Source organism: Drosophila sulfurigaster, chromosome 3 (assembly GCF_023558435.1).
Source record: "Drosophila sulfurigaster albostrigata strain 15112-1811.04 chromosome 3, ASM2355843v2, whole genome shotgun sequence".
NCBI classification, from domain to species: domain Eukaryota; kingdom Metazoa; phylum Arthropoda; class Insecta; order Diptera; family Drosophilidae; genus Drosophila; species Drosophila sulfurigaster.
This window is the reverse complement of record NC_084883.1, coordinates 46,462,292-46,487,291: the sequence shown is the minus strand read 5'-3', so window position 1 is coordinate 46,487,291 and position 25,000 is coordinate 46,462,292. Positions and strand designations below refer to the sequence as shown.

The window sequence follows — 25,000 nt, the reverse complement described above, 5'->3', positions numbered from 1 at the left end:
AACAACTTTATTGATTATTATATTATTATTATTATTCTTATTTGTTTAATACAAACATAATGGCAACCATTTTTGAAATCAATTACAATTACAATTACAATTACAATTTAAACCATTAATTTATTGAGTATACTTTACATTACATTATCTACGATTTTATCATGTGAAACATTTGTATTTGATTTTTTGTTGTTCTGTATTATTAATTGTTAATTGTCAACAAGCGCAACACAAAAACAATTTCGTGGTTAATGTTCAGAACTTTACGTCAAAGTCTCCGATTGAAAATATTTGCCGGGGCTCAATTGCAAACACTTCAATCAATCAATGCGAAATTTTTTCACGAGTGTGATTCAAATATGAATATTCTATGCATATTTAATAGATTTTTCATGCAGCCTTCTCTCACGTATCACTTAAATATCTAAAATTAAACAGTCGACGCTTGCGATTCAACAACAATTATTTATTATTTCAAATATTTATTTCGATTGGCCTTAAGCTTGAAGTACAAAAAGCTGTACGCTATTTTTCTTATCGATTAATTTATTTTCATAAATATTTATTATATATATTTATATATATATTGTTAATACTCCTGCGAGCCTATTTAAGTTGAATTCCATTAGGATTGCAGCTCATAACTCAAATGTAACAACTTTATTGTTATCTGTACATATTTGTGTATATGATTTATATTTTCGTTTATCCATTTATTATATACATTAATAGTTGCTATAAAAAATTCGTAGTTATTTGTGGAGTTTTTGCATAGTGTGAGAAAAAGGGGCAAGGAAACACGTCATATCTGCTTAGTCATTCCGTTTGATTTCACCCACGGATCGAAAAGGGCAGCAGCATGGGGAAGGGGGAAGAGGGGCGTGTCCTTGCATGATGTGTGTGCAAAAATTAAAAAAATATGTACATATTTTCCTATACATCTATATTTGGCAATGAGCTGTGAAACGCAGTGTTTTGTCTTTCACATTTCGAAAGCCAACGGTGCGTATGAATGATGTGGAATTTTGTTTTTTCCGCGCGCTTCACTTTGGGTTTTTTTTCTCATTTTTTCATTTGTAATATGCAAAACGCCTTAATGTATGCAATATAGTTTATTGTGTGCACCACTAAATAATTCATCAACCGTAAAATGTGTGTTGGACCAAATATACGAGTAGATTTCTGTCTCTACTAGTTATCATATCTTACATAAGCTATGCTAAACTCACGCTCTGAGCTCATCACGTTACATGCTTGGGAGTGGGACTCTGACATATCTGATGGTCTATGGCACCGCTGCTCTTGTCCACAACCACAACAATCGTTTGGAACTGCAGCGTGGCAGCATTAGTGGCATCTCTTTCACTCGCTGCTGCACCGCGCTCCGCTTGACGTCGCCTCAGGACACTGAGCAGGCGTGCGCGCAGTCCCATTGCAGCAGCACCATCGACAGCCACTTTGGGTTGCTGCGACGATGACTGCTGCTACAGATTCGTCACTTGGGTGGTGGTTGTGGTAGTGGCAGCAAGTGTCACCACTTGCGGCTGCTTGTGCAACGCCATCGTATGACAGTTGTCCGGCGCGGCAGCCACAACCGAACGCAGTCCATCGGCACGCGTGGCAGCCAGCTCATCCTGGGCCACTGGCAGCCACTTGTCGAGGAACTTGGGGCGAAACAATAAAGTGAAAGTGCTGCGAAACTGTTTGCTCATCGAGCAATAGAGTATGAAGTTGATGCTGGAGTTAATCAATGCCAGCACATCCATAAGGTCACCTAGCGAGTGGGAGAGAAGGGTAAAGAGATTGCCTGTGATTAGAAGTAGAGTCTCTTTACTCACTCAGTCTTAAATAGCATTCCATGAGGAAGGCATCGCCCAGCAGCACATTCAGCAGTCCCATGATGCCCTGCGGAAACTCTGTGATCAAGAAGAGTAGCAACACAGCCAACAACATGCGCGTCGTGCGATCCGTTTGCTTCTCCTTCTCCAGTGTTTTGCTGTTCTTTCGTGGCCGCTCCGCTGCCTTGCCATTGATTACAGACTTGCCATTGACATTGCTGGCTGCTGCCGGTTTGCTGGTCAGTTTCTTACGTCGTCGTTTCGCCTCGAGCAGTGCGAGTATTAAACGCACCGAGAGTATGGTCAGTGCTATGCACGGTATCAGCTTGATGAGCACGCTGTAGATGAGGAACGTTGTATTCCGCAGCGAGACATTGTGCAGCGCCAAATCGCTGTGATACAATCGATACACGGTCACATTGCGTGCCACCAGCGAAGTGGGCACCACTTGTGGCAGCGGCGTGGTCACATTGAACCACTGCGTCTCGTTCGACTGCAGTAGACTGCTGGGCGTGGCATTCAAGGCGGCCACCATGGACTGCATTTCGTTGTTGTAGTCGATGACATACTGGGTCATCGGTATGTTGTTGATCAGCTTGCCCTGCGCATCCAGCTGATCCATCCACTCCGTGATGGCTGTGATCAGATAGAGCGAAGGCGACACCACAAGCACACACACCACATAAGCGGTGGTTATGGTTATGATGGTGGTGCGCATGCCGCACCACAAGCGATTCTTCTGCGGATATCCCACAGCAATGTAGCGCCACACGGCCAAGGTGACCGTCAACCAAATGGAGATGGTGTGCAACACCTGGGCGAAGATCGAGTGGAACTTGATGAAGCAGGCCCAGCTATAGCTGAGCTTCTCCTCACGAGGCAAACTGTCTGTTAAGATATAGTCATGCACTGTGTACGGCATATACTCCAGCATCACAGCCAGATCAGCAACTGCCAAGCCCGTGAGTATGGCATTTGTGGGTGAACGCATCTCCTTGCGTGTCAGCACAATGATGTTCAACGTATTCGCAATGGTACCCAGAATACAGACGACGAGCGAGACATAACCGTGCATGTTCTTATAGCTGAAAGAGGAAAGAGAGAAAAAAAATATTTATGTATACACAGAAAAAAACAAATCTAGATTGAAAAGTAGAGTCCGAATCTTGAAAAATGATTTTTAAGAGCTTAAAGCAATAATAAGATTTTTAAGTTGAAAATATCTTAAATCAAAATTTGTATGCCTAATTTGTATTTTAAGATTAAATACATCTTATTTTTAGATTAAAATCTTGCACCGAGTGTTTTATTCTAGGTTTTAGATTGTACTTCATGATATAAAACCTTTTTTTTATATCTTAAAAAAATATCTTGAAACAAAATTTTTAGGTCAAAAAAAGATTAAAACAAAATTTTGTTCTTACATTTTGGTTTTGACATCGTATAATCTTGATACAAGATTTTTTCTTGATCTTAGCACATTTTTTCTCTCTGTGTGCTTATTAAAGTTGTCTTTAGTGTCACCTGAACTGAAATTGGAATTGGAATTGCACTTGGTCTGCCGTTTAATTAACCAAGGTCTCATTAATGTCTGCCAGTTGGCCATAAAGAAATAGCGAGCGAAAGCGAATGAGTGCGTGTCTGTGTCTGGTTACGCAATTAGATGTGTATCTAACACTTGGCCACTTTGTGTGTGTGAGTGTGCTAAAGACGTGCTAAATTGCTAGAGACAGCGCCAAGGCGACGCCCGACGCTCGACGGCCGACACTAGACTCTCGACTCTCGACGCTGTCACGCCTCAGACAGACATGGTCTGAAATTCGGTTGGACAAAGCGCAACACAAATTGTAACGCCAATGTGTCAACAAACGCAGAGACAGATATTGTCAGACAGTCAGTCAAGTGCAACCCTTTAAGGTGTAACTGACGAGCGTCATGGCAACGCGACGTATGCGCAATATACATACATGAACATGAAGCCACGCACAAAACAAGCAATTAACACGCATAATACGAAATGTTATCAAGCCTTTTCGGCAAAAAATATCGAAATAAGTGAAATGAAAAAATAATAAATGGTTGCTACATGCATGACTGACTCTCTATTGGAAGGCAAACAACACAAAATATTAGAAAAAAAGCGGGTTGTTGATGGACAGCCTGTCGCAGTGGCACTTTTTGTAATGGCTTTTAACTAGTTTCGATGTGCGTGTGTCCCAGACTCGAAATTGAGTGCGAAATTGAAGCGGGTTTTGCTGGCTCGCTGTTTGGCTGGCAGTGTGTTTGTCATTGTTTTGGACAGGCAATGGACAGTTTGCTTCTTGAGAGAGAAACACCCACACAGTGGGCTGCCATTTTACAGCTCCATTCATCAAATTCATTTGTGGGACTAACGCAAATGTCTGAATGCACTGAGCATTCCTTTTGACTCCTACGCAGCAGGGTCGTGTCTATCGGCACGCCGTGCTTAGTTTTATTTATTGCCCTTGATAATCCACGTTGATGAATGGCCAAGGTAGACAAAAACAGAAACAGAAAGAGAAACAACGACAGCTACTACGACAACAACAGCACATTGTTTTGCTGAGAATGCGAAGGGTTCACAACAACTTGCTACTTTGGTTCTCTCCCCTTCTCTTGGGCCTAGTTCAGGGCATGTGTTTGTCGTACGATGTGTTAAACAAATCTTAAAGTTTATGATCCCCACATGGGGCACATTCCATGTTCCATGTAGTTGTAGTAGTAGTTGTTAGTGTTTTTTGGTTTTTACAGCTGTTGCAAGCCGAAAAACAAGAGCTCAAGTGAGGCGTGTATAAACATTGAGTTCATTAAAACAGCATGCGAACTCGAGGGAGCAGTTCACCGAACAAACTACATAAATACAATTCTTGGAAAGAAACGTGTGCCTGGTGAAATTATAATTTGTGCACAGAAATTCCAGTTGGAAATTCCACTCGAACTTTTCAACAATTGCAATTGGAATTCTTTTGCAAAAGAAAAATAAAGTTAAAGTTGGCATTATTGTTGTCTTTAAACTTGCCGCTGGCTGCGCAATTTATTTCATCCAATGAGTCTAATTTGCTGCACAGCAAACGAGCAGCAGGAGAAAACACACACACACACACACACTCACGCACACCCCAAATATTTGCACACACACCTACGCGCTGAACAAATGACAGCTTCGGGCCAAAGCTAAGGCTAAAGCCAAAGTCAAAGCTAAAGCCAAAGCCAAAGCCTAAATGAAAGTTGGTTTTAGAGGCAGGCGCCAAGTTTTCGCCTTAGAAGTTGGCAATAAAAACTCGACAAAATTTTTGAATGCTGCAAACTAAACAAAGGGCCATAAAACGCGATTGTTGTTGCTGCTGCTGCTGCTGCTGCTGTTTGTCCGCTGTTGTAGTAAGTAGGCAAATGCTGCAGGCTTACAGTCTATATTGGCATTGCAGGAAACTCCCACACACTTTGCCTCCTTATTCCTTTTTTCTCTCGCTGTTTGCACTGTACACGGCGACAGCCATCCGACGATTTTTATTGCCAGACATGTTGCTGCCCATATATGCGCCTGCCTTCCCGAGACTCTTAAATTCAAATTCAAATTGTTATCCAATATTCAGTCGGAATGCAACCAGTGGAATGGTATCACCATACGCGTATCCCTAGGATCACATTGCGTTCAATATGCAAAGCAAATGCAAATACTTAGTGCAATATTAGGCACAAATTTATGTGCGTCATAAAGCCTTTTATAGTTATTTAATGACCATAATAAACGCATCTTTACGGGTTTTCCATACAAGTGGTCTTATCGAACAGCTTTTTCTAAGCTCGAATAAAAAATGGCTTAGGTACACACAAGTCAAATGAAATTAATCTCATTTAGAATGATCTTCTCAATATTTGCAGTTTATGACAAAACCAAATACTAGAATTAGTTTTTGAAACTTGCAAATTTAAATTCAATTAAAAAAATTATAAATTAAAGTTTTATTTATTTAGTGAAAATGCTTAAAATATTTACATCGGGAATAAGCTTCTGAATATAAATGGGTTAGGTAGCAAACTTAGTGAATGCAATGCCAATAAATCCACTAAATATATTAAACATTTCCTTAAGTCACATTTTAATAAAATGTTCGTCCATTTATTTTAACAGATTGAGATCAGAATTAAGCAAAGAAAAGTATACACGAGAAAAATATTACACGAACACGAGGTAAATCATTAAATAGGAAAAAGTGAAAAGAGTAACATAAATAAAATAGATTTCCAAATTATTAAACCATAAATAAAAAAAAACTCTATTAGAAATTCAAATTAAATTATGATAAAGCATTCATTATATTTGTTATGCTTTAAAAAAAAAAAGCCATAATCGTTTGCAAAATAAACTAAAATAATAAAAATATCAAATGAAAATTATTTACATAGCAATAAAGAGAAATGAAATGAATACCAATAAAATGTATAGACTTTAAATTTTGACCTTATGCTAAAACCAATTGCGCTTAATTTTTGAGAATTATTATTCATCATTTCTTATGATTTGATAAAATATTTGCAAATAAAACTAAACTAAAAAAGCTATTAATATAATTTCCATTTTATTGCGTAAAAATTTTTTTTGCGTAACCCTGGCTTTGCCATAAATTTCAAATATGATGTAGATTGTAAATGAAAAACGCAAATGCAAATTTTGTAATCTACCTACACAACATATAATCAACGAATTTCCAATTTAAATTATGTATTCGCGATGAGTTACTTCAGCTCGATTGGTTTGTATTTCTTGTTTTCACCATTTGCTTTTCATTTTATGAGGTTTTCGCATGCAAGAACAATAAATATTTGTTGTTGCTCAGTTCGTATAACATTATTTTGCTTACACACACACATGTGGGTGAAAATGTGATGGTGTTTAGCTGGGAATTACTTTAACAATCAATTGGCCTTGGAGAATGCGGATTAATCGTAAATTGTGGTAGACGCCAATCATTCGGAAGGGGGCGAAGCAAAAAGCAGCCAAAAATGTGTGGCACGTACTTTAATCGATTTTTGATGTCAGACAAAAGCAAAGCTAATACTTGAATATCCCCACAGACTGTTGTCGATTGTTGTCGCTGGTTTGTTGTGCTGGTGTGTGTGATTGTGTTTGTCCTTGGGGAACACCCCCAACGATGACACTGACATTGACATTGCCAACTTACCTCGTATGAAAATTATCCATGCCGCTGCCGCAGTAGAGCGGCGTTGTATCATTATTGCCACTGGCCATTGTTTGTCGTTGTCGTTGCCGTTGTCGTTGTCCTTCTCTCTTCGAGCTCTAGTTGTTGTTGACAGTCTATTGTTGCTGCTGCTCGTCAGCGCAACGCAGCCGCCAAGGCCGACAGCAGCTGCATAGAATGTCCGCTGCCCGCAGACGCATTAATAATTAAATATTGTGAAAATATATTAGACAAGTGCTGCAAATAGAATAAAAGAAGACAAAACAAAAAGGGGGAATGAGAATGTGGGTTAGCTATGAAACCAAGTAGGCGTATACTTAATGCCAATTGCAATTCATTGCGCATACACCCCATATGCTGCAGCTGGCAGCTACTTAAGTGGCAGCTTTAAGGCGATTAATAAAAATGCTGCAAAAATATTGTATACAGCTGAGGCAACTCACAATTTAATTGGCTACCACGAGAGACGAGCCGTCATAAGCAGCAAAAACATGCAGCTGAACCGAGTTTACTAGTTCACATTAGTTGAGCATATCCTGGGCATATCTTGTGTACACAGTGGCGTTAAATTAGATTTGTTTTGCAACACGCACAAAGCAGATAAATGCATTTCGCCTGGCCAAAGGCACAGGCATAAGCACAAATCTCACTCACATCCATCTCTTCTACTCTCTAGCGTTATTCGTCTTCGTTCTCCTCACTTCACCCGCCATTCGCCAGCATTGTCCAGCTCGGCAGCTCTATATTTGTTATCTGTCATGTGTTTTACTGCTACTCTTATTCCTTGTGGCTAGCTGGAAACAAATTCTGTTACCCAGAGATTTTAATTGCATTTGTGAGTCAGCTGTACTTGGCAGTCCATAGTTCAGAGTTCTCAGCCAGAGGCTGAGTCTGCGGCTGGACTGCTCTGCAATTAACACGTCTCATGACGCATCTAACCGCAGTGGCAACAAAACAAACACTTTTTAAATATGCAAGCGGACAGACAGCATCAAAATCTGAAAATTGTTAATTTTCAACACTAAATATGCAAATGATGGCAAAAGTGCTTTAGTTTTAGCTGTCAAAATAACCAATTTACTTGAATGTCACTACAAATTTCTAATGTTCGTGTCTAATTTTATGCTGCATTATTTGGCAGTTTATTGTTTTGTTTTCGTTTTGGATTAATTAACCTTATTAATATGCCATAATTTATTGGAATTTTATGGCGCGCGCTATGTTAATTAAATGCACAGCAAAATACAAGGTACAATTCGTAACGCAGCACGCATTAATATCATCAAAATTCCTATAGCTCTGTAATTTTATGATCGTGTATTAATTTGCTTTTAATTACAAAAGTGTGTGTGTGTATGCCCAACTATGTGAGTGAGTGAGTATGTGTAATGGAATGATAAATGAAATGATTAATGAAGGGGCAACTGCTGCTGCTGTTGGCTGGCGCACAAAAGTATGCTACACTTTTTGCAACAATGGCAAAGAATCAAATCAAATGGCATTTGTATGGAGCTGATTTTATTCAATTCCCCGCAGTGAGCAGGGAGCCTAACATATTGGTCATCATCGGATGACAGGGACAAAGGATGAGCGGACACACACACACATACACAGGCACACACATCAATGCAATCAATTACGCAGTGTGAGAGCAACAACAAGAACTTAATTTAGCGCATGAAAAGCGTTTTAATAACACAAACTGAAGCACATTTTCATTTACACACACTCCAATGCACACACACACACACGTGGACACTTACACACACGCGGGCAGTCATAGAGGTAAATGAGAAATTGAAAACTGATTTCCTCATTGCAGGCATCGCCTTTCAAGCAGGCTGGATGAATGCCAATACCGAATGGCAACGTCGTGCTGTAGCGCTTGCCAGCAAAGTAGGCGACTGATGAGCCTGATGGACTTGTGTGTGTTTGTGTGTGTGTGTGTGTGTGTGTGGGCAGGTGCTGTTGTTGTGCATGCAAGCCACAAACAGCAGCATTTCATTTACGCGAGCCTTTTCAACCCCAGAGAAGCCCTTCGTGACAGCAGGCCAAGCTGCTGGCTGGGCAGTTCGTGTGGCAAGTGACGAGCGTGGAAGCATTCAACGTTGCTCTTTGTGTCAACGGTGAACAAAGAAAAATGAGCGACAAGTCAAATTGAAGGGCCCCCGAGTGTCCTTTGAGTCAAGCTCGTGTGCGCTGACTGTCTGGGCTGTCTGTTTGTGTCTCCTGCATTAGCCTGGCATCGACACTTGATTTATGCATTGACGCAGCACACATCACGTGGTCAGCTTTAAACCAGCCAAGAGAAAGTGAGTGAGAGAGATTGAGGAAATGACACAGAAACTGGTAAATTAATATGCACTTCATGCTATTGATTACAATTATTGATTTGATTCTGTTTACAGTGCTGGTCTCTCCATTTCCCCCCCTTCTATTTGCAGTTGCTACTTCTGCTTCGTCTGCTATTTGCATATACTCGTACTTATTTTCGTGTAAACAAAAAAAGTTGAGTTTGCTTTTGCCACTTCTGTTTACTCGAGCGCTGCCAATGGCATTATTTTAAATTGTTTTTTAAATGGCCAACAAACAAGCACTGAAGAACTGAAAGTGAATTGTCTGCCGCAGCTCAAAACAAAAAAAAAAAGGGGCAACAACAACAATAACAATAACAGAGTTTTTCTATTACCAAAGGAAAAAAATGTGTAGCAGACATTTCGATTGATCTGCTGATTGGCAGAATTTTAATGCTCGACTCAATTTTGGGTTTTTTTTTAAGTTTACTTTGTATTAAGCTGAGCGAAATTGTGCACAAAATCTTTTGGCAAAGTTTTGCAGCTGTGCGAGGAAAATGTTTGCGCATAAGTTTTCAGCGTGTTAAACTGTCTGCAATTAACTTATATCATCATCAGGGTCTCTTTGCTCTCCTTCTCTCCTGCTGCGAGAGCGACTTTCTCATTAGTTATGCGACTTTGTTAGCCAACTGTCGCTTCCCATGCTTTGACTTCCCCTTCGCCCATCGCTTCTACTGCTGCTAAAAATGATGTCGCGCGACAACATCAACAACAACAACTACAACATCAACAAGGACAACAATGAGTACTGCGATAACAACAGTTGTCGCTAAGTTGGCCCAAGGGTAACACAACACATTAGGGAGCAGCAACCGGGTAACTCTTGGTAGTTGAACACTTAAAATTGCATGCATAATGCATATGATCACCCTTTCCTTGAATCACTCTTTAAAACTCGATTTAAATTGCTGGAATCTGCACTTTTGACTCAACTCACTAACTAAAGGAAGCTGCTAAGCGCTTAACTTGTCATATGGCGTGGCTGCCATGAAAAGAGTGCGACAACTTTGACTGGCCATTGGACTTTACTCCATATACTGTATATACAGCGTATAAATATAGAAAGGAAAGCAAATAGACGATGTACGAGAATAAATACAAATACAAATAGTCGTGCTGTTACATTCCGCAAACATTGTGACCAGACCAGCTTCGACTTTGGTTCGGCTTGCTGTCAGCCAACATCCTAACAAATTTCCGTTTGCTGTCCTCTGCACAATCGTGATGACAGCAAAGCCTTGCTTGCAACTTTGTTCCACTTTTTATGGGTGTGAGTGTATGAGTTATTAAAATCCCAGCTGCAGATCGCTCACTTAACTCTCCATTTATCATTGAGTTTAAACAATTTTATTCTCTGTCGTTAATTAGTAGTGGTTTTCTGACTTTCGCGCTAAGCCATTTATTGCCTGTCACGATGACATGGCAATGTCGCTTTAATGAGTGTCGGCGAAAGTACTTTTATTTTGTTGTAATCATATTGCTCATACGCACAGGTGTCGCGAGTGTCGTTGGCACAAGGCGTGGCCTTGTAATTGTCGCTGCCAATAACTCAAATGTCACTCAGTTAATGTGAATGTCGCTGCTGTTGATGCTGCTGCTGGTGCTGTGGGCGTGTCTCATTTCAAATTGCTTTTTATGGCGAAACCGAGCTGGATTTCTAAAGAAAAGTATTTTTAAGACATGTACTAAGAAGCAGTCTATCTTCCTTACTCGGTACCGTATACTTATTCAATGTTTTTGTGCTTGTCACGCATACGTCATGTTGTCTGCGGGAATGCGGGCAGACATTTCACAAAAAAAAAAAAGAAAAAATAATACGGCAAGGAAGAAAGCAGTGACAACAATGAAAACTTCTTTGGTATTTGCATATCGTATGAGAGAAAATTGCTTAAAGATGCGAAAGACTAAGAGAATATTTTTGGCTTGCTTATGCAATTCGTAGTCTTGGGTTTCAAAGCAAAACACTTAACAGCATTGCAATGTGATTTAGACAAACAATGAGAATGGACTACATTAGATATAGGATCTATTTATTAGCAATGCTTGTGCTTGGTAATTTGAATCATAAAGTTAAATTTTCAGTCTGTTTGTGCATTATAATCAAACTAATTGTGTGCTGGCCAAGAATTGCAACCAAAATGTAACCGAATCGACAACAGCAGCAACACAGCAACACAGCTTGAGTTATCAATGCAATTACACATGAGTTCATATTATTTGCAGCACTTATCTGTGCATTGTCTGTGGCAGAATTTCCTAAAAGCACAAAACTGAAACACAAAACGTTAGGCAAAGAGATAACAGAGAGGGGAGAGTTTACCATCCTTTCATCACACACACACACACATTTTGGCAAATTGAAACGTGCTGGCTTGGCTGACAGAAACCTGTTAAATAGTTGGCGCTTGCCAGTTGGCCAAACTGAATAGCAGCAATTTGCAACAGCATCCAAAAGTTGCACATGTCTATGTATGTATGTGTGCGTTTTGGGGCGTGCAAATGGCTTAGCTTAGCTTAGCTAAGTGAACAGCCACAAGTTTTGCTTGCTCTCGGGCATCTCAGAGCACGCCCTGGGATTTAGAATGCACTCAGCCAGTGCCAATGTCAAAACAAAGTTGCTGTTAATTGACCGAGAGCCTAGCGAGTAAGTGACGTGAATTAAAGTCAACCGCAAACTTGGCGAACACGTTTCGTTCAAAGTGTATCTTTCTCTATTACAATAAGCGTAATCAATTGTTCGTGATAAGTGTGTTTTTACTTTGTATTTGTATGCGTAATTGACTCGTCTATTGTTGCATTATACAGTTGTTAAACAAATAGCCTGCCTTTTAATAACACGCATACGCCATGTGTGTCATGCCGCCGTATTGTTTGTATACACAAAAAATCAATTTGCTTGTCTGACATTGCACCTGAACTTGATTTTTTCACACGCTTCAAGTGAGTAGGCAACTCCTCCTCGGACAACCCCTCAAGTTGCCTTATAACAATTGGCTGTATGTCAAGTACTTGGACAGCTTGACAATTTGTCGCCTCCTGGCGTTCAACATTCAACTCGCTCAGGGGCGTGGTCAAGTAGTCAAACGAGGCAGGCAGTCAGTCTATCATTAAGTAGACGCATTGGCGCGCGACTGTCTCGACTTGACTTGACTTGGCCTGGCTTGGCTTTGCCTGGCGTGTGGCCCCAATGCAGCAACCATTGAAAGCAGCTTGTCGCACTCAAGGTCGAGGTGTGAAAAGAACGTTGAAAGAGGGGTGGAAAAAGAAACGGAAAGCTATGTAAATGGCCACTGGGCAAGCTGAGCACTCAACGTTGTAATTAAAAGAGAAGGTCAGAGTGAAAACTAAATGCAACAGCAGCAACCATTATATAGTAGCAAGCAATCCCATCAATTTATGCTTTAGACAGTAATGGGATTATAATTAGGCAACTAAATAATTTACAGAGCTACACAATTTAATATGTTAGGTAACTACAGATTTCTCTTAAGACAAAATTAATAGTTGTGAGCATTTAAAATAAAAGACCATTTTATTTTGCCGTTTAAATATGCTTTTAAGCAATATGGGGACGATTACATAGAAGAAGATGTCAGAAGTTAGTTAGGAAATAATTTGATTTGGCAAAAGGTTGCTTGCCGAGTCTTATTCGCTCTGGATGATAATTTGGTATATTTTAAACTTTATTGTATATATTTTCTGCGCAAAATGAAGCTTTTGGTATAATTTAGTATTTTCGGTATGTTTATTTGGTATGTTTTTAACTTCGTGGTTTATTTCTTACTTTATAATATCAATATACCATAGATAGTCATCGGTATAGCTTAGTATTATTTGGTATATTATACCATAATATTTTAGTTATTTTAAAAATAGGTGGAGCGTATCTTAAAGTATAGCGCAATTAACTAAAACTTACTAACTTATTTTAAGTTAAAATAATAAAAAATTATGTATAAATTAAAATTAATTTGATCACCCAAATGCAATTGATATTTGTGTAACTAATTTTGAAGAGCTTTTACTATTTAATTTTGCAATTGATTTGCATATTTCTTAGGAGTTAATTTAAAGGCCGTGTTTATGAACCTGCACCTCAAAACCAAATTGAGCTTGTGTCAAGTGAAGCTTGTCCAACGATAAATGCAAAAGCTGAGATGTTCAATCAATTGGAAATTTGCAAAGAAAAAAGTATATTTTTGGGTCGGAATTCGGTATTAAATGCGGCTTAAAATATTAAAGCTGGCTCGTAAAATGCATAAGGAAAAACTTTGCTAAAGCCCTTAACAGGCTTAAAAACTGGCAAAAATACTTTTGACTTGATGAAAATATTCGAAGAGAAGTGCAAAAATAAAGGAGAGAGAATGGTAAACTTGGTTTTTATTAATTTTGAGCGCATTCAGGCGAAAAGTTTGTTTTTGGGAAAAACGCAAAAAGCAACAAAAATAAAAAAATTAATTTCATCACCTGAAGGACAAGGAGCTTTATGGAAACCTTAACTCGTCCCTTGCTAAGGATTTGTAAGCAGCAGAATTCCCTTTTTGCTTTGTCATAGCCAAGGAAATGCATTTCCCCCAAGCGCAAACAATGAAAATGAGCGGAAAAGTGCTGATAATGGAGACGGGAAATGTCGTCGGAAATGACACTTTGCCCAGTGAAAATATTATTTGTGTCAATGCAACAAACGCACAGGTTAGATAATCCCCCTCAGTACAACGAATACTCAATGCGCTCTCTTTGCTTGACTGAGAGTGAAAGTGAAAACGTGCCATTAAAAAGTCGGTGGGAAATTGCGTGCTGTTTGCATTGTGGGCGGCTGCTGTGGGCGTGACTAAGTGAGTGAGTGTAGTTCAATGGATAATAATTCAAATGAATTGCTTCTGCGGAGCGCGCTTTGGGCACTTTTGCATTGTTGGAATGCCGTGGAGACGCCGACGCGAGTCCAATAAAAATGCCAGGCAGGACATTGTGTTGTGATTTTCAGCGACAAGGACACAAATGAAATGAGGCACGCTGAGTCTGAGTCCTGTAGTCTACGACGAGTCGAATCATCGTTATCATTATCGTCAGCTGCCAAGTGTTGTTGCTGCTGCTGTTCTTGCTGCTCTCCACGTTAAAGTAAACGACATTAATGGAAACATCAAAGTAATTTGATTGCATTTTGCCACAATGGATATGAATGAGTCGAGCAACACAAAAAACAACAGCAGCACGAGGAAGAAAAAATACATGCTAAATTTAACATGAGCAGCAAGACAGCTCGCTGGATTTGCGAGGCAGTCTCCCGCTGCCTTGTGCCATTGCCATTGATATCCTTCTCATCATGCGCCATCCTTGGGCCTCCTGCTGTGTGTGTCTCCATTGCAATTTTCTCTATGGTCTCTACGGCACGAGAATACTTACATGAGCTGTGCCTTGGGTCAGTGTTTGTGTTAATTCGATTTGCGTACAAAAATAGATGATAGACAAATGGAATGGAATGGAAAGGCGAAATATGCCGCAAACAACATTAGAATTAGAATTATGAACCCATGTCCTGCACAGCTTCTTATACGATTATTATTAACCACAAATCAACAGCAGTTGGCGCAACCCAAATCAATTGCTTTAAATTTATGTGTCTTTAAAGCCTTCTCAATAATAAATGCCAACCTCACAACGCACAAATTTTCATTAAATATACATTTGCCAAGGTCTACTACAATATGCAAAATCAGCATAAGTAATACACCTGAGACACACCTGTGTCTATTGTTAGCAGATCTTGTAGTTATTTATGAGTTGGTGTCCTTAAATTTTCATCTACTTTCCAGCTGTCGTTGCTTGGTTTATTTAAATCACAATTTATGGCTGCTCAGCATAAATCAGCAGCAGAGAGAACCAAAAGAGAACCTTTCAAATATGCAACAAACAATTTAAATGCTCGACTTACTCGACTCCACATTTGTTTAAATATTTTATATGCAGACTTTAAGCATTTATGCTGACCAACATTTCTTGCATATTTTACAGTATATACCCAACTTTTGTGGCATGTTTTTTGCTTTGCATCTTTTTTTGTTGGTTCGACCTATTTATGCAAATTGTTTTAGGCTGTGTTTCAGAACTCTTCTCTTTCTGCTATTGCAGTTACCTCCATCTGCCTGATTGATTGTGAGAATGAGTTCACTTCAGTCGAAAAATGGCAAATAACAAAACAGTCTTTATTAGGTTAAGCTACGCTTTTGATGATATGCAGCAGCAACATGCTTAAAAATGGGGCTTCGGGCTGCCTTTATCTCGAAATGGCAATAGAAAGATCAAGCGTGTTGGTTGGCAGGTTTTTCACGCTTTTCACCCGCATTAGCTGCTGCTCCTCGTTTCAACAACAACAACTACAACAAACAGGAAAAATAAAGTAAACAGGGAATACAGGGAAAACGAAATGCGAAGAAAACTCGTTTGTTGCGTTGCCCACGTGAAATATGCGCAGAATTCGGCTTAAAAGCAAATAGAACGCATACGCCGCGTGGGCCCATAGACCCTGTCTGTCAAATATGAATAATGTTGAGTCGTTTTACAGGGGGCACTAACCCCAGTGGGCCCCAATGCTGGATGCCAGGTTCGCCCCCTTTTATTTGTGTTACTGAATGGCAGCTGTAAAAAATTAAAAAGCCCTCAGCAGCCTGCGGGAGAAAGTGCCAAGTTAGCTGTAAAATGCCGAGTAGCAGTGGCAGCCTTCGCATTTGACTGAATGCTAGCAAGGTCAAGTGTGGGGACTGTGTGTGAGAGACTGTGCGTGGGTTCTTCTCTCTTTTGCTTTGTTTATTTACTGGGCAACGCTTTGGAATGTTAATTTTGCATGAGAGTTTGAGGCTGCTTGACCACTTGACAATATTTCGGTGTCTAAGTGAAACGCACAGGCAAGCAAGCAAATATTTTATAGGACATCCCTACGTGTTGGCCATAGCTAATTTATTATACATCCCATGCTGCAAAAGGACCTCCTTGGGATGGGGGTCCTGTGTTTACGTGCGTATTTGCCGATGCCTTTAAAGTGTAGCTGTCAACTTTTTGGTAGTTTGTTGATCTTTTATCTGTTGTGTCAGCCTCAATCAATCGCACAACAGCAGCAGCAGTAGCAGCAGCAGCAGCGTATCTTATCAAAGCTGTCAGGCAGCTCAGGAAGTTCTGACAAAATAGAAATAGGCAGTCCTTAAGAGTGGGCATTATTATGACAGCACGCCTCCCTCTTCCCATCATCCTCGTACTTTGCCTTTGTCATACTCACTTTGCCCTGATTGATGTGTATTTACTTTTTCACAGGACGACAGTCGAGTCCTTCGTGCATGCAATTTGCATTTTCTTGCTTGTTTTTCTTTGTTTTGCGCTTTAAGGACATCATCGCCTGCGATTTGTTTAGTAATTTTGTCACAATTGTTGAGATTTATTTGCTGTCTTGGCGCTGACAAATTGAGGGATATTTCCACGTTGAAACTAGTCTTGGGCTTCTAGTATCCGGCGGCGTCTATATTTAATTAACTTGGCCAGCTTTACTTGCAGACACTAGCGCCACATTAGCACTTCACACATCATCCAAGTAAATGTATGTGCTGCCTGCCCCATGCCAAATGTCATCAGCACTAATGGCATAATTTGAAATCTACTTAGCTTGTTGCCCGGCTGGTGTCCTTACAAGGATGCTGGCATACAATGTTTGTTTTAATTATTTTACGCAGAAACATAGAGAAATTACAAGCAGCTGACACACCACGAACACACGACACTAACATTATTTTAGGGCGTGGCCACGTTCCACGTTTCAGCAACTGTGTCCAATGTCACATGCTGGCCAAAGTCTTTTGCTTTAATTAACAATGAAGAAGACTAATTGAATTACAAGTCAGAGTGCTACGATACGAGCTGACAAAAGGTTGCGAGCTGCGATTACAATCCACGCAGCGCACTCTGAACTCATTCGCGCCCTGAAGCATGCTGTGAAATTTTCACTAAACAAAATATAAATTAATAAGCATGAATTCATTAAAGAGAAGTAAGTAGAAGTTGCTCGACTAGCGGATATCCTAAGGTAATTTAAATTTATCAGAGAAAAGCAATCTGCTGGACACAAAATTTTCTCTAAAGAACACATAAATTAATTGCCATGAAAGCATGCTCAATTAAAACAACTCCTAAGGCATTTAGATCAATGTTTTATGATAAGGCTTGAGGGCTAGTTGTTGGCGTTAAAATATAACTCTTTTGGGGTTCTCAAATTTTATTACATTTGTTGCCATACTAAATATGTATACATTTTTCGACAGCTATTTATAAGATTAGTGATGTTATTATTTAACACAAATCTACGACTGCTTAGCTGAAGGAAATCCAAGGCATTTAAATGAGTATTTATGGAAAAACTTTAAATGCTAAATGTCAGCAATGTTTTATTAATAAGTGCTAAAAAATAAGTTTTTATTATATAAGGAATTTATTATCGCATTTGTCACACCAATAATGTGACATTAATAAATATGTATAAATTATAATTATCTTTAATATGTTATCATTGATCATTATAAGATTTAATTACAAATGCTAGTTAGCATAAGAGTTAAAATGTTAAAAATTACACTTTCGACGTAAAGAAATTAATGTCTTGAATATTGTGAATTACTTAACTATTAAGTATCTGCAATATCAGCGACATGACAACATTTAATTAAGAGCTTAGAACGCTAGATGCTAATGCTAATTAACTCTTTCGATTATATAAAGAAGTAAATTTCTCATGAATTTGTGAAGTATGATAAATTCTATTGTCACATTGGTTGCAATATGAAATATGTATAAATTACTCAACTGTTATCTGTTATATCAGTGACATCATCACTTGATATTAATCTACATTTATTATAAGCTGTGTGCGTAAATTTATGATACCCTTTTTACTCAGTCGAGGGCATACAAAAATAGAGTTGTGTTATTCTAACAGGTTAGCCAATTTGCTGGAATTCGCTTTAATTGACAAACGTGACAGACTTTCATAATTCGAGAACGTAGTAAGGGGCGAGAAGAAAGTAAACAAGAAAGTAGCCACTTTTACCCACTAGCCATTAACTACAATAATACTGGCTCTAATTATGCGCCAGAGTAAGCCATTAAAATGTGATTACTTAGAGTTAGTTTCGGCTTAGCTTGACACACAGAGAGAGCGAGAGTAAAAGAGAAAGTAAACAAGTTGCTGATTAGTAAAACGCCTTTCCTCAGGGCTATCAATCATGACGATTAATTATTTAAGTAGTTGGACAAATCACTGGGTGTTGAAAGGCGGTGGTTGGTGACGACGAGTCTCTCTCTCTCTCTTTCTCTTTCATTGACCATATCAATGACCTCATAATTATGCCAAAGGCATAGTGAGTGATAGAGGCAAGTCAATGTGCATATTTTAGCACACAGCGATTGGCGATTGATTGCACCATTGATACGAAAAGAGAGCTCCATCAAAAAGCCGTTTGAATTATACGAAACGAAAACAAAAAACTTGACTTGACTTGGCAGACTGAGAGATCCTTGAACTAGTTTATGACCCAATTGTGCCAAAGTGTCTGCCAATTGGCGATGCGTTTTTCGCGCCACCCAAGCGAAATTAAAACCCCCCAGCTCTATGCACACTTCAGTGCACTTTCAATGAGTAGAGTTTTCGTCCCTTTTTCCCTTCGCTTGACTGTGCTGCAATGTGTGTGGCACGCACATGTGTTGCAAGCAACCTGTGTGCTCATTTGGACACAGCCGAGACTAGAGCCGAGCGAATGGTCTGTCCTTTGGCTACATCGTTTGTCTAGTCATTCATTCATTTCGCATTCAGTTGCATTTTGAGTCTATTCATATTCAATTTGATCGCAGCAATTGCCATTGCCAATAAATAAATGAATAAAACGTAATACGAGTACCCGCCCCCCTTTCGCCACCGCCCCCGCACTCTTACTCGTTTGAAGTGTGTGCTGACAATTACGTGCTCGAGTGCTCTCTTGTTTACTCCACCCAGCCTGTGTGAGTGCGAATGCGAGTCATTGAAATGGAATTTGCCTTGCATGTTTCACTCTCTCGCTCGCTCTCTCGACAGGCTGTCGCATCACCAGTTCGTGCCTCGCTTGTGGCACGTGTTGTGGCATTGCCCCCTGCCACATAGACTGCCACAGCGAGCAGCAGTTGGGGTCAGCCTGTGAAGTGGCAGGTTTTCAAATGCTCGTTATCTAAAAGCCGTTAGCCAAAGGTCGACTCATGTTTAATATGACAGTTTTGTTGTTGTTTTTGTTGTTGCTTCCGCTTTATTTCATTACCGCAACAAAAACACGAGACACAAGTTTCTGTTGCAAGTTGCGGCACATCAAAAAAGATGAGGCGAAATAATGACATTGCCTGCAGGCCATCTGCTTTGCTATACCCCGATATATGTTACTAGTAGTTTTAAGCTAACCTTTTGCTACCTCATTAAGTGGAGCAAAACTTTGCCCCAAAACAATTTGCCAGTAATGTCATCGTCGTCATCGCCCTGAACGTGCTGCAGCCTGCTATTTAATTCATGCCACACACATGCCACACATCTGCCAGCACTTTAACAGGCATCTGAGCTGTCGCCCAAAATGTTGCCGAACATTCCGCTCTGACAGCATTTAACAATTAGCGGCAGTTGGACAACTTCTTCTCAGCATCACGTAAAAGCTTAAAGTTCTCCGCCTTAAAGAATCATTTTTATTACAGTCACTCAGAAAAATGTCTTTTTCTACATTTCTGCAACTCAAATTTGCGCTTTGCTTTTGCTTTACTTGCTCTTTGCTATAGCTTTCTCCTTCACCTCTTTCGAGGATTTATAAATTATGCGACTGTCGGCTCTCGCCTTTGTCTTTTGGTTTGGCATTCATGGAGTCAGCTCCTGTCTTAATACCCTGTAAAAACTATGAAACTTTGAAAGGGAAAATTTACACTTAGAATAATGTTTATACCCACTAACCATAGGATAGAAGGGCGAGTAGGAAACGTATGTATAAAGTAAATTCATAACAATCGAGCACAATCGACTTTAGCTTTCTTACTTGTTTTTTATTAAAATCCTTTTATTTTAAATTATTATTTAAACTGAAATTTTTGATGATTTTGGCTTTCACTTTAGGTATTGGTATTCTCCAACTTTAAATATATATCTTGAAAATACTTGTATATAAATTGCTTCAATAGCACATCCATCATCACTTGCTGGCAGGAAGAAGGAAACTTTCTTCTTTCACTGTTGAGGCGTGGCGTTTGGCTTGTAACATAAATATTTCCTGCTAGCTAGCTAGCCACAGGCAGTGCATACCCTGCAGACAATTGCAATTTGGGGTATACAGTACAAATAAATGAATCTCCGCAGCTTGCATCGACTAATGCTCGAGTTCGTTTTTATAAATTGGCTTAAATATGAATCCCATTAGAGACAGAGAGTGCTTAAAGTCGACAAAGAGTATCTTAGAACTGAGAGCACCCTTGACTAGAGCAGTCACAACTTATTTCTTGCGTCGTCCTCGTTGTTGTTGGGTCTGTAAAATGCCATGAAACATTTTTGTGACAATTTTAGCAAGTTTATTTTTGTATAATAAATTGTTGGCCAAAAAGTCTACAAGCAGTCGGTGGCAACTTTTTCATGGGTTAGTTTCGTTCTCTTTTTTCTGTTCTTTAAACATTTTTTGTACTTGAATTTATGTTGTGTCTGGCCAAATACTTAAGGCGTTTTTATAGAGTGTTCTGTTTATGAGGGTGGGGCGATGGGGTGTGATAAAAGTGTCGGTTGCAGTGCAAGTTTTTGGCATTCTTCGTTGTTGGCCAACTTGTTTGTTATAAGTAAGAGTGCATAATTCATAAAAGTTTCGCTTATCAGAAATTAAAACTTGAGCGTGAAGTTGATATAACCAACAACAAGAGAAAAGAGCACTCTAAATATAACTCGGAAATGTATTTGAGATACAATTGTTTCGTGAGCTGCGGCAAAAAGTTGCCAATCGTTTGGCATTATCATTGAGCTGTCGACTTTTGCTATGAGTCGCAGAATAATTTTTGGATTTGCTCGGTGAATTCATAAATAATTTCGCTGCATTGCCGAAAGTAATTTCAATATAATTGGCATTACGTGCTGCCAGCCTGACGTATCATTCGCACACAAATCTGCGTCTAAGTACGCACATAAAAAAAAGCCAAAGTAGGCGAGAGGCCCGCGGGAATTGCTGTGGCAACAACAACAATAACAACGAGGAATGAGCAACAATTCGAAGGCTGTGCCAGGTCAACTCACAAATAAAATATGAAACAATCGCAGCCACGTGATAGGTTTTCTTCTTCCCACCTTCCTCCTGTCCTGTCCACCGAATTTCATTGGGTGTGTCCCCGCTGCTTATCGTACATCAGCTCAAATTACGCGTGCACACGGCCAAACACCGAAGAAGAAACAACAAAAAAACATCACAAAAACAAAACAAAACAAAAATAGGCCAACAGCAACAATATCATAAGAGAAAAAGGAAATATTTGTGCGTGCAGAAGAAAAAAACAACAAATAGGCGAAAGGAAACGCGGGGGAGAAAAGTCGAAAAAAAGTGAAATTCAATAAGAGCGAAACAGGAGCAGCATACAAAGAAAATAAATCCATTCAATTCAACGCTGAATTTCCTTCCGACACTGACTTGATTTTTTTTTTTATATCCATCTTTATTACGTATACGCAACGTTATGCAAATTGCTTGTTTACTTAAACTTAACTCATAGCAGAAGCATCAGCAGCCGATGAGTTGCTCAAATCACTCAGCACTTTTTGCTATCATTTGAGCGAGGCATAAATTTATAATTTATGATTAAAATTAGTTTCGTAGTAATTTTCGATTCCCAGCATTTTTCATCTGCTTCTGAAGAAAAGTTTTTGCAAAGTTTGGGATGCCGAGGCGCTGTTTACCCCAAAATTGAAAACTTTCAACTGATTTTTGATTAAAAGTTGATGCTGGCATAGTCGTAAACTGGTGCTGCAAAGCAAATGTAATCCGTTCTTCGTGTCATGACAGAGCGTTAAAGTTAAAGTTACACGGCTGTAAAACTTTGGAAAGGAAAAACCGAACGGAAACTAAACGAGAGAAATAATGATGATCGGCGCTCAAACTGATAGATTTCTAGTCATTAAATGGCGACTGTCGCGTAGCGTCCGCTGCCATTGGGGGCTTAGATTTTAATTAAGTTCCTCGTGACTATCAGCTTCGTCGGCATTTGATTGATGCCAGGTCGCAGTCGTGCGCTCGCTCGCTAAACAGCAGAGCGAATTTTAATTAACACAACAGCAGAACAAATTGTCAATGAGGACGACCACCGCAACGGAACGGACAAGTCAACAGTCCAATGCATTGCTCCACACATTCTAGCTCACACGGTTATTGGGAAATGCAGTCAACAACTTTTATTACCTGCACTGGCAGCGGGCTCGAGAGTTCGACATTTGTACTTGGCTGTTGGCAACAATGAAGATGGAAGAAGATTTTTCCAGTTGTTTTCATTTTGCACACTTCAGTTTCTTTCATAACCCGTTCTAACAATGCAGCTCAGCACTCATCTTTTCAATTCATTTTCATTTTCTTACTTTCTTATCTATTGCCATCTTCCATTCTCTTTGCTCTTGTTTTGTTTCGTCACGTGCCAACAACGTGCTCTTTTATTTTTCCTAGTGCCATTTTGTGATTGTTTGTATTTTGTTTTTTGTTCGTTTTATTGTTTTATTCAACGAATTGTCATTTTCAGTTGGGTATTCTCTTCATTCCCTACGATAGCAATCACTTTGGTTGCGCACACAAAAGGGTTAAGAAAATCAAATATCAAAAAGACGAGATTTCTATATAAATAACATTCAAAAACATTTACTTTACTCAAGTACTCGTATTTGTTTGTTTGTTTCCTTCAATCCACTTTTCCCACTTAATATTAATAGCAGCATTGATGCGTTTATCCATTTTTGCTACCATAAATAGGCATCTTTGTCAATAAAATGCGTCAACATTTATAACACTTCATTAATTTTTGTGGAAGTGGCAAATGTAAATAAAACCGTGAAACGTAAAACGAAGGCAAATCAGTCGAAATGTTCAATTGAACAAACAGACAATAACAGATTAAAATTGAAATAAACTTGGCTGCAAAGACCTTAAAAGCAATCAGATGAAATATTGTAAAGAATAATTTAATGAATTGTGTGAGTGATAAAATAAATTTAAAATCAAATTGTGCTGAAACTTTAAAGGAAAACGTAAAGCACAGAATAAATATTTAAATGACTAAGAAAAATTTCCTAGAAATTGTGCATAAAGTCTGCAATTCTGAGGAATAACATTGCAAATAAAACAATTGATGTTTATACAGCGTTATTTAATCGTCTCATTTTGCAAATCCATTTCGCATTTATTCTGTCCTGTTTTTTACTGTCCTTGTTGCGTATTCCTAGAATTGCGTTCGTATAGCACTGCAGCACTAAACACAAAATAAATGACCGTAATAATTCATATGTGACACTTACTGCAACTGGGGATTGCGCGTTACGTTTCTCGGTGTAAATTCCAAGCGCAAATTGTTATTTATTTTTTTGTTTTACACTGCTTCAAGCGACACACACATTTTTTTAGTATTTGCAGAATTTATTCAAATATTTGTAAAAGAATTTCAATCCGAAAGAAAACATTGTTTCACAGTTTTTTTTTTTTTATTTGATAAGCTGTTTCTTTTGGGTTTAACTGATCGAGCGAATGAGCCGATTCGCAGTGCACGAAATACAAAATACAACTGACACAAGTATGCGAAAAGGGCACAGCATATTGGCAAAACAAGGATCCGGACTCTGACGACTGAACAACGAATGGTGAACGGCAACTGGCGACTGGCGACTTGCGAATTTGCGACTGTCGAGCGACGACCACGACGACACAATGCGCGACGTGATGCGATGCGATGCGAGGCAAGCTAAACGTGCCGAGAGGCAATCAAAACTGTGCTGCGTTTCGCAGCAGCTTTTGGCGGCTACTGTTGCTGCCAGTGACTTGCCACACATTCGCAGCTGCCACACGCGATGGACAACGTTGTTAGCATCCACAAAACGCAAACACAATCCTGCAAAGTCAATTGCAAATACAGTCAAAGTCAAACAGCGTCTGCAAAGCGTTTCTCTTAAGTTGCCTTAACTTTCTCTTAGCTTTCTCTTCGACGCGCAGGCGCCTAGGACGAACAGCTGATTGATCAGCTGTTTTGAGCTGTTGCTCCTTGAGAGTGTGTTTATGTTTTTTTCGGTATTACTTTGTTTCGCTGGCTGTGTTTAACTCGAGTTTTGTTTTCTTTCCATTTCTGTTTTCTGCCAGCTAGAGTAGGAGTAGAAGGATGAGTATGGGGAGGTTAAGGTCAGTACAAAAGGCGACAACAGATGGCGCTTTAAGCACACGCCACGCAACATGCCACATTCAGTTGTTGTGAATGAAAGGCAGTTGTGGTAATGGTAATGGCCTAAGCTAATTTATGCAGCCAACACGTCGTATGTGCAATGTGGTTGGGAGAT

At 39.4% G+C, this 25,000-nt stretch overlaps 1 protein-coding gene and 1 long non-coding RNA gene across 3 annotated transcripts; one reads left to right on the top strand and one right to left on the bottom strand.

Moving 5' to 3' along the window:
* Window positions 1-24,470, bottom strand: LOC133843558 (G-protein coupled receptor dmsr-1). Of its 2 annotated transcripts, none has more exons than XM_062277166.1 (4): window positions 23,975-24,470; window positions 7,043-7,297; window positions 1,839-2,923; window positions 1-1,774 (listed from the first exon to the last, which is right to left on the bottom strand). In XM_062277166.1, exons 2-4 carry the CDS (start codon window positions 7,108-7,110, stop codon window positions 1,485-1,487), a joined length of 1,443 nt encoding a protein of 480 aa, XP_062133150.1. In that variant the 5' UTR covers window positions 7,111-7,297; window positions 23,975-24,470; the 3' UTR covers window positions 1-1,484. The 2 variants fall into 2 exon arrangements, with proteins under 2 accessions (XP_062133150.1, XP_062133151.1); XM_062277167.1 differs by lacking the exon at window positions 23,975-24,470 and adding an exon at window positions 7,504-7,590.
* On the top strand, window positions 7,849-9,820 carry LOC133843644 (uncharacterized). The gene is made up of 3 exons (XR_009894528.1): window positions 7,849-8,705; window positions 8,883-9,409; window positions 9,469-9,820. It is a non-coding gene; the product is annotated as an uncharacterized LOC133843644 (long non-coding RNA).
* Window positions 24,471-25,000: the final 530 nt, after the last annotated feature.

What these genes read in the sequence shown, in the direction of transcription:
- LOC133843558 (XM_062277166.1), bottom strand. Translation starts at nt 7,110, where the DNA reads ATGGCCAGTGGCAATAATGATACAACGCCGCTCTACTGCGGCAGCGGC. An exon ending in ATGGATAATTTTCATACGAG is followed by an intron (nt 2,924 to 7,042) that starts GTAAGTTGGCAA and finishes TTCCTCTTTCAG; the next exon opens with CTATAAGAACATGCACGGTT. An exon ending in GGAATGCTATTTAAGACTGA is followed by an intron (nt 1,775 to 1,838) that starts GTGAGTAAAGAG and finishes CCCACTCGCTAG; the next exon opens with GTGACCTTATGGATGTGCTG.